General features: G+C 46.7%; 1 protein-coding gene across 1 annotated transcript in view; it reads right to left on the bottom strand.

Annotated features, from left to right (window-relative positions):
- The window catches only part of camk2g2 (calcium/calmodulin-dependent protein kinase (CaM kinase) II gamma 2), a gene marked incomplete at both ends in the record, with an annotated part of 124,625 nt that extends 114,341 nt beyond the window's left edge, over positions 1-10,284 (bottom strand). Inside the window, 2 exons of the mRNA XM_084460886.1 lie at positions 8,870-8,964; positions 10,220-10,284. Of these exons, the coding sequence (XP_084317012.1) occupies positions 8,870-8,964; positions 10,220-10,284 (160 nt within the window). The remainder of the gene's footprint in view (positions 1-8,869; positions 8,965-10,219) is intronic.
- Between the last annotated feature and the right edge of the window lie 4,059 nt (positions 10,285-14,343).

Raw genomic sequence — 14,343 nt, 5'->3', positions numbered from 1 at the left:
GTACCAGGGTCTGAGCCAGTACCAAGGTCTGAACCAGTACCAGGGTCTGAGCCAGTACCAGGGTCAGAGCCCGTACCAGGGTCTGAGCCAGTACCAGGGTCTGAGCCAGTACCAGTACCAGGGTCTGAGCCAGTACCAGGGTCTGAACCAGTACCAGGGTCTGAGCCAGTACCAGTACCAGGGTCTGAGCCAGTACCAGAGTCTGAGCCAGTACCAGTACCAGGGTCTGAACCAGTACCAGTACCAGGGTCTGAGCCAGTACCAGTACCAGGGTCTGAGCCAGTACCAGTACCTGGGTCTGCCTCAGCTCACAGGTCCTCAGTACTCCTGGACTAGTGTTGCACGATATACCGGTACCAAAGGTCTACCGCGGTGCCAAAACGTCACGGTGCCAACTATACTATAAGCTCTATACAACGGTACTACCGTGGAATACGGTACTACTGTTCAACATGGCAGGGGGACAATGTTACCTCTGTTCCCAAATTCACTGGTTTCTCCTAACGAGAAGAGCCAGTCTGGTTCTCAGTAGGCTATCGTAATGTCAGAAGCGTTCCCTAGCTCTGAGTCCGCACCATCAAATGTAACATTATTGAAGAAACATAACTCTAAAAGTTTAATATGGAACTACAGTATTTGGGTTTTAAACCAGATAAACAAGGAAACGCTATAGATGATGGCCGTCCGTTGTGCAGGCGATGCGGCAATGCCGTACAGGCAAAAGGAGGCAACACATTAAACTTAATAAAGCATCAACAATCTCGTCATCCAGACCTTGCACTGGAATACAGACGAGCTAATGAAGTTAGTATGACTTTAGCAGTGTTCTTGCCATTAGCTCATATCAGTGGCGATTTTACATTAGGGGCAGGTGGGGCAGTGCCCCACCTGGTGGCGCTGTTGTGCAAGATGCATCTTAGCCTACAACTGTGTTTCGGAAAAATCAAATTTATAATTTATACAAAATAGTGATTCAGTGGTTAAAATAGCATGTATAAATATAATAAACCTGACTGACACTATGTATAGTGCTGTTTTGCAGTAATTCCCTTTGTATGAGTGTGTCACAGACTGCTCTGACTCGGCAGAGGGGCACCGAAGCGTTCTCCCCTACTGTTGCTATAGCGACAATGTGAGCGTGGTCGGGAGTAATGTGAAAAAATATCACGCAGATTTTATTCGGTGGAGGGGCAGAAAAGTCTCTTCCCCTACGAAATCTACCTGGCAACAGGTTTAGCCAGGGAATAATGAAACAACGTTGATCAAAGTTGAACTACTGGGTCATTGTCGATGTCGATCTACGTTAGCCAATGCTGCTAGCTAAAGTTTTGTAGAGATTAAAAGTGTTTTCAGGTGCAACAATGAATAGTGTAGATTATTTGTTGAATGTGCGGTTTAATACATTGAAACTTGAAGAGAAACTGGAAATAAAACGTTTAGGGCCATACGACCAGAAGAATTGGTGCTGCTCCAGGCTGGAGATAAGGTAACCCGTACCTTCAAACAGGAATGGTTTGAGAAAAATAAGTGGCTAACTGCTAGCACCTCGAAAAGTGCGCTGTTCTGTTTCCCTTGTATTCTTTTTGGTGAAAACTCTGTTTGGGCATCGTCTGGATTCAAAGACATTAAACATCTGTCAGAAAGAACCGCGAAGCATGAAAGCTCTGCGTCCCATCTGAGCTGTGCCATGAAGCTGGGTTTACTGGGGCAGCTCAACGTCCAGGCACAACTAGATGATGCGTTTCGCCGTTCCATCGCGGAGCACAACAAACAGACCGAGGAGAATCGGTATGTTCTGGGGAGGCTGATCACTTTTATTAAACTCTGGGAAGTGTGAAATGGGTTTGCGTGGTCACGACGAGTCAGCGAACTCACTGAACCCAGGCATTTTTCGGTGCATTTTTGAGACGATGTGTGAGGGGGACTAATGTGGACAGTGCGCCTTCACTCTAGTAGACTATTTGGCTGTGATATACAGTAAGTGGAGTACTAATAGGTTATGCGTAGTGCCCAGGTCTGATGGGTGCACACTTGTCACTTTCAGAACCCTGGACCGGGCATGCGCTCTCTTATGGGTCTAATTAGCCTACTCTGCGTGTGTTAATGTGTCGTTATCTTTGTGTGTTGTAGCCTCTGCTCTGATGTACCTACCGTAGTCTAATTGGCTTTAGTTCTTGTGATGGTGACATAATATAAAACTGCCCCTCCAGAAATGCCATGCTAAAATCGCCACTGGCTCATATTACAAAAATGAATGAATAAACCTCTTAGCTAAAGCATGTGCTGCTGTTGCTAGCTAGCCAGCCAATGCTAGCCAGTTGGCGAGCTAATGAAGTAACGTTAGCCTACCTGCTGTCATGTCGTCATGCACAGCTGTTGAATGAAATTTGTCGTCCTCTAACCCTCCTTAAAATAATGTGAGCTAGATTATGTTGGCTGAGACGAATCCAATGATAATCCAATGATATCCATCTCTTGACATTTGGTCATTTTATCTGGTTTTGACTTTCACAAAAGTGAAAGCTAGATAAAGCATGTTGATGTCACTGCCATCCAGGGGCGGATCCACCATGGGGGCACGGGGTGGCACCCGCCCCCCCTGTGATCTGATTGGCCCCCCCGTGTGCCCCCCCATTCTCATTGGCTTTTAGTGATGTCAATCACTGATTGCTGAGCTGAACGTGCATAGCGCGCGCTGAGCAAGCCTTCTCTTAAAAAAAAAAGCCTCCTCTACTTTGGTTTTGAATGAAGAGAAAAAAAGTATTTTCCCTCGCAGAGGAGTCAGTTGGACTTGGATCGAGTCATCGAGGCAATGCAATGGTAACATTACCGGGTGGGACATTTTACTTTTTGAGGTAAGAACATTAGCAGATATTTGCAAATTTCTACTGTGGTAAAATTATTTTGGTTTCGTTTGTATGGGGAAATGTCATCAATTGGACAAACGTAGGTTACGTTTTCATGTGGTTAACGTTAACAGTTAGTCAGCTTAGCTTGCATGTGCGTGGTCTGGTGTTCAGTTTTAAAGCTAACAGCTAGCCCGTCTGTTTTTGTTTGATTTAAATGTAAGAAAAATGTTACTTTTCATTGTGTAAAGTATGTTTGTACTAGACTAGAGTACTTTGGATAATGCATTGTGGTTACCTCTTGCTGTGGTTCAAATGCATTTGACTAACGTTAGCTAACGCTAACATCAGCTAACGCTAACGTTAGCTGCTACATAGGAACAGCTGCCGCCATGATGCATCTTGGCTATGTGTGTATGTGTAATGTCTATTACAGGTGAGCATTGTATGAAAACGAAACTATGTTGGAAATGACTAACGTTACTTAGAGGAGTGTTTCGCTAGAGTAGCCTATTATGTTGCCATGCAAGAGCAAGCTAATGCTAACGTAAGCTAGCCAGCTATACCGTAGCCGCCTCAGCCCGCCTGTACCGTCTAGCCGAATTATATTGCATACAGTATTCAGAATATTGATGTATGAATGTGTGTGTGACAGAGAGAGTAATAAAAGAATGGTTTGTGTGCATGCATGTTCTCAGGGAAACGAGATGAAACGACCAGCAGCAGGGACTTCAGCAGACATAGCCGCCTTTTTTGGCAAGAGGCAGGCAAAAAACAGGGACAGTCAGAGTGCAGGTCAGGCAGCAGAGAGTACCCCCAGAGATGGTGATCAGCAGCCTGAATGCAGCCAGGGACGAGCAGGTGTGGCAGAAATTCAAAGTGCCACAAGAGATGATCAGCAGCCTGAATGCAGCCAGAGACCGGCAGGTATGGCAGAAACTCAGATCAGCACCAATGATGGCATTTGAAGGTGTTATGTGGCTCCAGGGACTGCAATGTTGGATTGAGGTGAAAGCAAGGGGTTGAGTGATGGAAAATAAAAAGTATGCAGATATATATTGTCATCTTGGATCTATAAAGGGCTAAACATGAACAAGCCAATAACTGGGCCCAGTAGGCGGTTTAGGCGCTCTAAGTTAATAGGGTACAATGGTTAGTAATGTCTTATTTTGGGGTCAATTGGTAGTGGCTAATCAATGGCTTATTGTCTGAACTAAATTTATACAAGTGTAGGCTAATTGAAATGAAATCTCAAATATAGTTAATGAAGTGTTGACTAACTATCTTGATGACTTTAGATGCTACCAGGGAGGACACTGATGTGGAATCTGAAGACTCTGACGACAGCAGCAGCAGCAATCCCCTCCCTGCCCAACCTATGCGAGCATTTGCTACACCTAAAGGCCCTCAAGGTAGAGTATTAAAGCTTGCCTTGAACACCTGAGTATGAAACAATGACAGGCCAATTTCAGCATGAACCATACAGATTAGTTTCCACAGACTCATTTTGAAACTTAATGTTTTCCAGACATTTCTCAGACAAGAGCTGCGGGCCCTGCTCAACCTATCCTGAAGAACTACCCTCGAACTCAGTGCGGAAAGGGTAGGACAAGATCCTTCAATGCCTCCTGGTTCAAAGACTTCACCTGGGTTGAGTACGCTCCGAGCAAGGACAACGCACATTGTTTTGTATGCAGGCATTTTTCACTGCCTTCTGCTCTCGAGACAATATTCTCCTCAGGCACTGGTTTTTCAAACTGGAAAAAGGCCATGTATACAGATGGCGGATTCCAAATGCATGCAAAGTCAGAGCACCATGTTAATGCCATGATGGCATGGGCAGAGTATAAAAAAGGTGTGGAAAATGATACATCTTTGCTCCAGGTACTGGATAACCAATACAAAAAAAAAGTTGAAGAAAATCGAGAGTACATTAAGACTGTTGCTGATGTCCTGCGGTGTACAGCCACCCAAAACATAGCGCAGCGTGGCCACCGAGAGTCAGAGGACTCGGGCAACAGAGGAAACTTTTTGGCCATTATGGAACTCATTGCCAAACATGACCCATTAGTAAAAGAGAAAATAAAGCATGGCAATGCCAAATACACAAGTCATAACATTCAAAATGAGATTTTGGAAGTGCTGGCTGAGATGGTTAGGAAGGACATTGCTGAAGAGGTGAAACAAAGTGGGGCATTTAGCGTCCTAGCTGACGAGACAAAAGACCTAAAAAAACAAGAACAAATTTCATTAGTACTCAGATACTATTACCAGGGAACAGTGCATGAAAGTTTCATGCATTTTGAACAAGCTGAAAAGCTTGATGCTGCTGGGCTTACAGAAAAGATAGTGAATAGCCTCCAAAAGTATGGGTTGGAATATAGAGAGCAGCTAGTTGGGCAAGGCTACGATGGAGCGTCGGTGATGAGCGGCAGACACACTGGTGTGTCTGCAAGGGTTCAGTCAGAGGCTAAGCATGCTTTTTATGTGCACTGCAACGCACATTGCCTTAATTTGGTAATTGTGGACACAGTGAAAGCAGTGCCAGAGGCATCATGTTTTTTTTCTTTGTTGCAGCGCCTTTACACATTTCTCTCAGGGTCTTATGTACACCAAAAGTGGCAGGACATACAGAAAGAAATGTACCAGGGTCAGCCGCCGCGAGAGCTGCCCAAACTTAGTGATGTTAGATGGGCTTGCAGGTTTTTTGCCTGTCGAAACCTGATGGACCGGCTTCCAGCTGTTCTCCGTGTCCTCCAGGAGATTGATGAGGAGAACAGTGGAGACAGAAGTGTAGAGGCACGTGGGCTGTATGGGCAGATGGACCTAAACTTCATTGGCCTTTTGGCAACTTTTCGGAGGATACTGGGAGACACAAAGTTTCTTTCTGATATGCTGCAATCCTCGTCATTGGATTTAGCCAGGGCAGTTGACCTCATAGAGTCACTACAGGACACATTTGTACAGTACAGAGAAGAAGCCTTTTTTGGGGAGCTGTGGACTGAAGTGTTGGACATTGCTCGCCAGTGCAACATTAGCACAGAGAGGGTTTCCAAAAGGCAGCCAAAGATGAGCTCTGCTCTTTGTGGATCTGTTGTCACATCCACTATTGGTCAGCGACAGCTAGACAGAGATCAAGACGAGAAGTATTTTCGTAGGACTGTTTTCTATCCTATCTTAGACACTGTGAATGCTGAGCTTACGAGGCGGTTTTCCAAAACCAACTGTGATATCATGAAAGGAATTCAAGCACTCAACCCCAAAAGTGAGACCTTTTTGGACGAGACAACTCTGTTTTTGTTAGGAAAGGCTTACAACTCAAACCTTGATGATCTTAAGCATGAGCTACATCAAGCCAAACGGGTCTTGGAGAGGAAGAAGGTGGCTGGAATGGAGGATCTAACCAATATGCTTGAGTTTACAGTATTCCTGGAGCCATTCGGTGAGGTCTTCCATGAACTGTTCAGACTGTGCAAAGTTGCCATGGCCCTACCTGTAAGCACAGCTACTTGTGAACGCAGCTTTTCTAGGTTGAGATTAATAAAAAACCATTTGCGCACCACCATGAACAATGCTAGACTCAGTGACCTTGGGGTGCTAAGTGTGGAGTCCAAGAGAGCCAAGGCCTTGGACATGGATCTGTTTGTAAAGTTGTTTAGTAGTCGACACAGAAATCGCAAAATACAGTTGTTTTGAATTCTGTGTCTGTGTAGGAGACCAAGGAATCTGGACACAATCTGAGACACACACACACACACACCACACATAGACCTCTTACTAAGTTAATGTCTACACACACACACACACACACACCAATCAAAATATTTCTTATGATATTGTTCTAATGATAATTATATTGATCTACTGACATGTATATAGTTGGACAAACATTTAATAAACATCGCAATGTGTGAAAATTGTTTCTATTGTTCTAATGATAATTATATTGATCTACTTACATGTATATAGTTGGACAAACATTTAATAAACATCGCAATGTGTGAAAATTGACTGCTGTAATGTTATTCTTGTCAAATGCATTGCACCTATTTAATCTGTTTTAGGCTACTGATGGTGAGTTAACATGAGAAAGATGATGATGATGAGTGTCATTTAAAGAAGTGGACATCAGAATTTTAATGCTGACAAAACGAAAAGGTCATGAAGCATGTTCCTTCCTTACCAGGTAAATAATTTAACTAAGAAATACATGAAGACATACCTTTCTTAATTGTACAGTTACAGTGTAATTGTTTCCACTTTGTCGTCTTAATTTTGAGAGAGGTTGATAGAGGCCTTCATTTTTATGTGAAAATGGGGAATTTTGAAATCATCATCTGATCTTATTGTAGTTTAAAACCCTATTTATGCTTCTATTTTTTTATTTTTAAAGTGCCCAAAATTTTTGCCTTGCACGCTCGCATTGGTGCCACCCCTACTTCACAGTGGGTACCCCCTGTGCCCCCCCCCTGAAAAAACTCTGGATCCGCTATAAGATACTTATATAGCGCTTTTCCACCTTAGCGGCACTCAAAGCGCTTTACAATGGCCTCTCATTCACCCATTCACACACACATTCACACACCAATGGCGGCAGCTGCCATGCAAGGTGCTAACCTGCTCATTGGGAGCAATTTGGGGTTAGGTGTCTTGCTCAAGGACACTTCGACATGTGGACAGTCGGAGCTGGGATTCGAACCGCTGACCCTTCGATCATTGAACGACCCGCTCTACCAACTGAGCTACAGCCTCCCCTACATCTTCTGCCTGATGGTTTGCTGTCTGGCTGCCGAATGCATACTGACGTGCTCTTCCTATTGCCGGTGTAACGCCAGTGCAACTCTTCTCACTGCACGGCACACGGTGCTTTTGTGGTCCTGTATGTTGTCCCCCACCACAGTTTGCATCGAGCCGGTTGCAAAATATTGCAACGCGATGCAGACTTGAATAAAACGGAGGTAGAGCCCCATTCAGGTCCAACCGGTGCGGGATGTCGTTAGCTAGCATGTCGGTTATAAACATAATTTGCTCTCGTCCAAACCGATAAAGGGCGTGGATATCTACATCGTCGTATAGATCTAAGGGATGAATTTGGTCTCTTAGTACCCCCTCTCTGTGTATATTGTTCTCTTCAACTCGCTCTAATGCTAATCTTTCAACTGGTAAAAATGCCATTCTGTTCAACTTAGCTAGCTAAATGTCAACCGTTATTTAAAGTTATAACTTACATCTTACACCTACTAAGGGCTTAGGTGTACGATTTAAGTTATAACTTATGCCTACGTTCAGGTGGTGCAACCCATAAATGTTAGTAGCTGGTAAACTCCGACCTAACCTTGGAAATTATGTAACTAAACTACGTTCCAATTTACGATCAGCTTGTGCAATCCAGGCCAGGAGTGTGTAAGTGTGGTGTGTGAGGAGTGTGTAAGTGTGGTGTGTGTGGTGTGTGTGTGTGTGTGTGTGTGTGTGGTGTGTCTCAGGGTGAGACACACCTGTACGTAAATATTAAAGTGAGCAACTGTAAACTGAGATTCACCCAAAGTGTCTGCTACTGTATGAGCTGGCATCTTACAACCTGACACCTGTCTGCTACTGTATGAGCTGGCATCTTAGAACACAAGATCCTTCTAAGTATCCATCCAACAATAGACTACAGATTCAATCACTCCAGCTATTCCAGCTCATATGTACGGCACAAACGTGTGTGACCACAAATCTCAAAATAATCTCAAAGTAATCTTAAAAGCCACTTAGAAGTGGAGTGAGGATGAGTCCAGTAGAAGGTGTCTTGCTTGACCATTGTAATGTCTGTAGCGCTACACAAGGCCTTATTTGGCCGTGCGTTCCTGAATAATAAATGTCAGCGTATTGACATGTTGTAGTTACAGTTTCCTCACAGAGCCTCGCATGGCACTGCTCCCATTCTCATCTATATTTCACTGACAGTCTGAGGATATCAACAACCATTTGGTTTCAGCCTCTGTGGCTGAGCACCGTTAGAGTTTGTGTTGGTGTCTTACCTCTTGCTGAGAGCTTTTTCGTGTTGATTATTTTAGCAGCATATTCCTGACCGGTGGATTTTTTGACACATCGCCGGACAACTGAGAAGGCACCCCTGTTTATGAGAGAAGGACAATGAACAGCAACGTATATATAAGCACACAAAACACAACTTGGTCAAAACGACAGTAGAGTACCACTTCTGTCAGTCAAAGGGAATAAACTGTGTGAAAATTAGACTTGTGGCCCTATGGGTACATGCCACGAAAGACAGGAGCTTCGGCTTGACATGCAGTTGGAATAAAATACAAAACCTTCATACTACATGGACATAAACGGACAGCGAGACACGCTGTGCTTGCCTGACAGGGATGAGGGCTTGCTGTAATTATGGAAGAGCAGTCATATAAGCCCATTGACACTAGGCTGCAATAGCAAGTGCAACAGCAGCAGGACTGGTTGTAAGGAAACGTCGACCAATAATAGCCCTAGTAAGTCTATTTCATCGTCAGCTATTGTATTCTACATTATCATTATTTAATCTCGCACACAATGAACACTTGAAAACATAATAGGTGAAGATTAACTCAAACCACTGTGATTGTCATAGGTGAAATGGTTGCAAAATTGTTATAAGCATAGTCTAGCTGGTATTTGTGTGCAGCTTGAGTGATGTTACAACGTAGGATACAACACACCCACTGAGCAAAGACACGTCTAAAAGACGTCTTTTAGATGTCTTTTTTGTCTTTTTCGGACGTCCAAAGACATCCAATTAGGAGCCAGAATGAATGTGTTTTTTTAGACGTTCAGATATTGGACCCGTTCTGCACGTCCACAGACGTCTTAGAGGGGTCCAAGCCAGACGTGTGAATATTGAGGGGTCCAGCAGACGTACACACGGGGTTCAGGACCGACGGACGTTATTAAGACGTGATCTGAACGTCTCCCTCTCGTGTTTGCTGGGTACACAATACCCGACGCAGCATCCAACATGAAACATCCCGCTACAGCACTGATATTCACAATAAGATCAAAGTTAAATAGCTTAGACATAATGGGAGGGGTCTTCAAAACGAAATCACATGAACATAAAGCGGATGTTTTGGTTTTAGGTCCTTATTCTTACAGGACGAAGCGTGGGAGTTCAAACACCAACTCATCTGGTGTCTGTGGACTGGTTATAATAAAAATGTAACCTGATAATAAAGCTGATTTAACATTAACATTTAGCCTAGATCAACAAGAATGTACTGCGATCGCTTCCCTGATTCAGGCTCTCCTGTTTGTCAACAGTGAACTACACACCGCAAAACGAGACAGCAGAAAAACACAATACAGAAAATAACTCAAGCTCGTATCGTCCTTACTTTCCGAGCTCTTCGTACAGTTGATATTCGTCTGTAAACCTGGTCGAGGTGACAATTGTAGCCATGTTGTGCAGGAGGAGGTGAGGAGATCTCGTAAGGAAGGGAAAAGGAGATCGCAGCGAGCAAGGAAGGGAGGAGGAGGCGGAGGAGGAGGAGGGTGGATGAGAGAGAAGAAAAAAACGGCTAGTAACGCGAGATCTCTCCTGTGCCGAGAGCTGTGATCTAGGTTCAGCCCATAGGTTGTTCTTGTAGGGCCTATGGCGCTAGATGATGTTATAAGTAATAGTCCAGGGGCCAATAAAAATACTGGTACCACCTAAGGCAGTGTTTCTCACCCAGGGGTCCATGGACATTAAGATAAATGTTGAATACAATGAATACAATAGAAATAAATGTTATGGATTTATAGTCTAGACCTACTAAACAGACCCGTCAGGGGGGTAAGGGAGCATATGAACTGCATTATCATTAACTATTTTTAATAATACTATATGCTATTGTATTTGTTTGCTAATTATACGAGCTCTCGTTCTCCCTCTGACGGATCGTATATTGAACATGCTGATGCCCGGAGAAAACGTGTCTAAGTGTTGGAAAGGAGTTTTCACACATGGCGGTACAGTAGATGTCCTCTAAGCTAAGGCAGGGGAGGCAGATAAGATGTGATCAGTGACGGAACAAGTTACAGCCGGGCCTGGGGGTAGCACGGGCCTGGGGGTAGAACGGACCTGGGGGTAGAACGCAGGTCAGGGCCTGGGGGCAGAACACACATCAGGGCCTGGGGGCAGAACACAGGTCCGGGTCTGGGGGTAGAACGCACCTCCGAGGCCTGGGGGCAGAACGCATGTCCGGGCCTGGGGGCAGAACGGGCCTGGGGGTAGAACGCACCTCCGGGGGCAGAACGCAGGTCCAGGCCTGGGGGCAGAACGCACCTCCGGGGGCAGAACGCACCTCCGGGGGCAGAACGCAGGTCCAGGCCTGGGGGCAGAATGCACATCCGGGGCTGGGGGCAGAACGCAGGTCCAGGCCTGGGGGCAGAACGCACATCCGGGGCTGGGGGCAGAACGCACGTCGGGGCCTGGGGGCAGAATGCACATCCGGGGCTGGGGGCAGAACGCACGTCGGGGCATGGGGGTAGAACGCACGTCCGGGGGCAGAACGCAGGTCCAGGCCTGGGGGCAGAACGCAGGTCCAGGTCTGGGGGTAGAACGCAGGCCTGGGGGCAGAACACGCGTCCGGGCCTGGGGACAGAACGCAGGTCCAGGCCTGGGGGCAGAACACACATCCAGGCCTGTATAGGCTCGGGCTGTATATCTATAGTGCGCGATGGTCAAGTGTTCAGAAACACACTAACGTTCTATCTTACTGTTGTGTTAGATCGCTTAAAACACATACAACACATCAACATGCCCGCATGCTTCCTGCGGGGCTTACATTTTTGTCACACATTTGCAAAATACGGAGATGCCCACAGCACAGCAGTGGGACTTATGGGAGGGGGGGGGGGGTGTCGTCACGCAATGCAACTTTGCCAAATGCCAAGTGTATTTAAAGGCTATTTCGACAATCTCTTATTTAATGTTGCTTGACTGAATAACAAGGGAAACAATAATAACAGCAAGTAGGCCTGTCTGCACGTTCGGCACAAATCAGACAGCAGCAGCAGCGCACGCACACGCGCACACACACACACACACACACACAAGAATTCAGAAGCACTCACTCACAGCTCAATAGGCTACTATAAATTATCATGTTTAGGGGGGAAAAAAAGGCACGGCAGCCAGTACACCACAAGAAGAATGAATGGCGAGGTGAAGTTAGTTTGATTTGAGATATTCCAGTGAGTTGGATATTCGCGCTCGATATTCGTGTATTCCCCATGATGGTCTCATTTTGCTCAGGGACCATGGTTGCACGAGATCCACCTTTTATTCTGTCCAATCTCTGTACATCTGTGAGGGTTTGAGGCTGGGGGAGGTAGGACCCAATAGCAGACGGCAGGCAGGCAGCACAGGTTCAAAATATAGGTTTTAATATCCAAAAACAAACAGAGAAACACTAACATTAACAATGAACCGACAGAGAACAAAGGAAACAGGAGGGCATTTATAAGCTGTGTTGGGAATCGCTCCCTCGTTCCCTCACTCCCTATTTCGTATATAGGGTTCACCATGTAGTGAACTACCTAGGGAACGGAGAAAATGTAGGGTACACTGTTCCCTGCAAATCAAGGTGAATTGTGGGTAATAAATAGTGGACTATATAGGGAACGAAAATTCCGTGGAGAATTCGGACACTACAAACAAAATGGCTGACGCCCTATATAGTGCACTATATAGTGAATAGGGAGCGATTCCGAACACAGCTATACTCTGGGAGAACAATCAAGGAACAACGTACAGGTGTGCAACGAGACATAACGAGACACAGGTGCAGACAATCACCCAGACAAGGACATGGAGGGATTCCAACAAGACACCAACACAAGGACAGAGGAACAAGGACACAAGGGAGGAGAACAGGGAACAAGGCTGGGACAGGGAAAGGGACAGGGCAGGAAACCAGAGGGAGGAACTAGAGGACCAGGAGAGGAGGGACTGGAGTGACGTGAGACTAGTGAGGGGACAGGTGTCTAGAGCTGGGAGGACACAAACCAACATAGAAGACAAGACAGCAGACAAGACAACGAACACAAGACCAAACACACAAGGAGGCAGAACAAAACCAAGTGACAATGTGACCAAAGTGTACAAAAGTCTCTGGGGGTGCAGGGGCAGTCACAGGGAGGGGAGGTTCTCATGGTCCAGGAAGGTCCGGGGGCACAGGAGCTCAGGGTCAGGAATCCAGGCTGGGATCAGGGGGTGAGCAGCAGGGCGAACCAGGGGCCCGGGGCAGGGGCGAGGGTCTGGACCGGGAGCAGGGGGGGAGCAGGGGCCCGGGGCAGGGGCGAGGGTCTGGACCGGGAGCAGGGGGGGAGCAGGGCGAACCAGGGGTCCGGGGCAGGGGCGAGGGTCTGGACTGGGAGCAGGGGGGGAGCAGGGCGAACCAGGGGTCCGGGGCAGGGGCGAGGGTCTGGACCGGGAGCAGGGGGGGAGCAGGGCGAACCAGGGGTCCGGGGCAGGGGCGAGGGTCTGGACCGGGAGCAGGGGGGGAGCAGGGCGAACCAGGGGTCCGGGGCAGGGGCGAGGGTCTGGACCGGGAGCAGGGGGGGAGCAGGGCGAACCAGGGGCCCGGGGCAGGGGCGAGGGTCTGGACCGGGAGCGAGCAGAGTGGACCAGGGGTCCGGGGCGAACCAGGGGTCCGGGGCAGGGGCGAGGGTCTGGACCGGGAGCGAGCAGAGTGGACCAGGGGTCCGGGGCGAACCAGGGGTCCGGGGCAGGGACGCGGGTCCAGACTGGGAGCAGGGGGTGAGCCGGGGCGGACCCGGCCCGAACCATAACAACATCTCAAAATATTTTATATGATTTTTATGGTCATTTTTACACCTTATATTTTCAATAGTTCTGGGACCACATGACCAGAATACCTACAATTAGTCTCATTTTGTTCAGGGACAATGGCTGCACGAGATACACCTTTTGGTTTGTTCAATTACATCTCTAAATATTTTATATGATTTTTATGGTCATTTTTAGGGGGGGGGGGGTGGTCACGCAATGCAAGTTTGCCAAATGCCAAGTGTATTTAAAGGCTATTTTGACAATCTATCTTATTTAATGTTGCTTCACTGAATAACAATGGAAACAATAATAACAGCAAGTAGGCCTGTCTGCACGTCCGGCACAAATCAGACAGCAGCAACGCACGCACACACACACGCACGCACACACACACACACACGCACACACACGCGCACACACACACACAAGAATCCAGAACCACTCACTCACAGCTCAATAGGCTACTATCAATTATCATGTTTAGGGGGGGAAAAATGGCACAGCAGCCAGTACACCACAAGAAGAATGGCGAGGTGAAGTTAGTTTGATTTGAGATATTCCAGTGAGTTGGATATTCGCGCTTGATATTTGTGTATTCCCCACAATGGTCTCATTTTGCTCAGGGACCATGGTTGCACAAGATACACCTTTTATTCTGTCCAATCTCTGTACATGTGTGAG

Source organism: Borostomias antarcticus (genome assembly GCF_949987555.1).
Source record: "Borostomias antarcticus genome assembly, chromosome: 34".
In the NCBI taxonomy this organism is placed as follows: domain Eukaryota; kingdom Metazoa; phylum Chordata; class Actinopteri; order Stomiiformes; family Stomiidae; genus Borostomias; species Borostomias antarcticus.
Note: the sequence above shows the minus strand (reverse complement) of the source record. Positions and strands in the feature narration are given on the sequence as shown.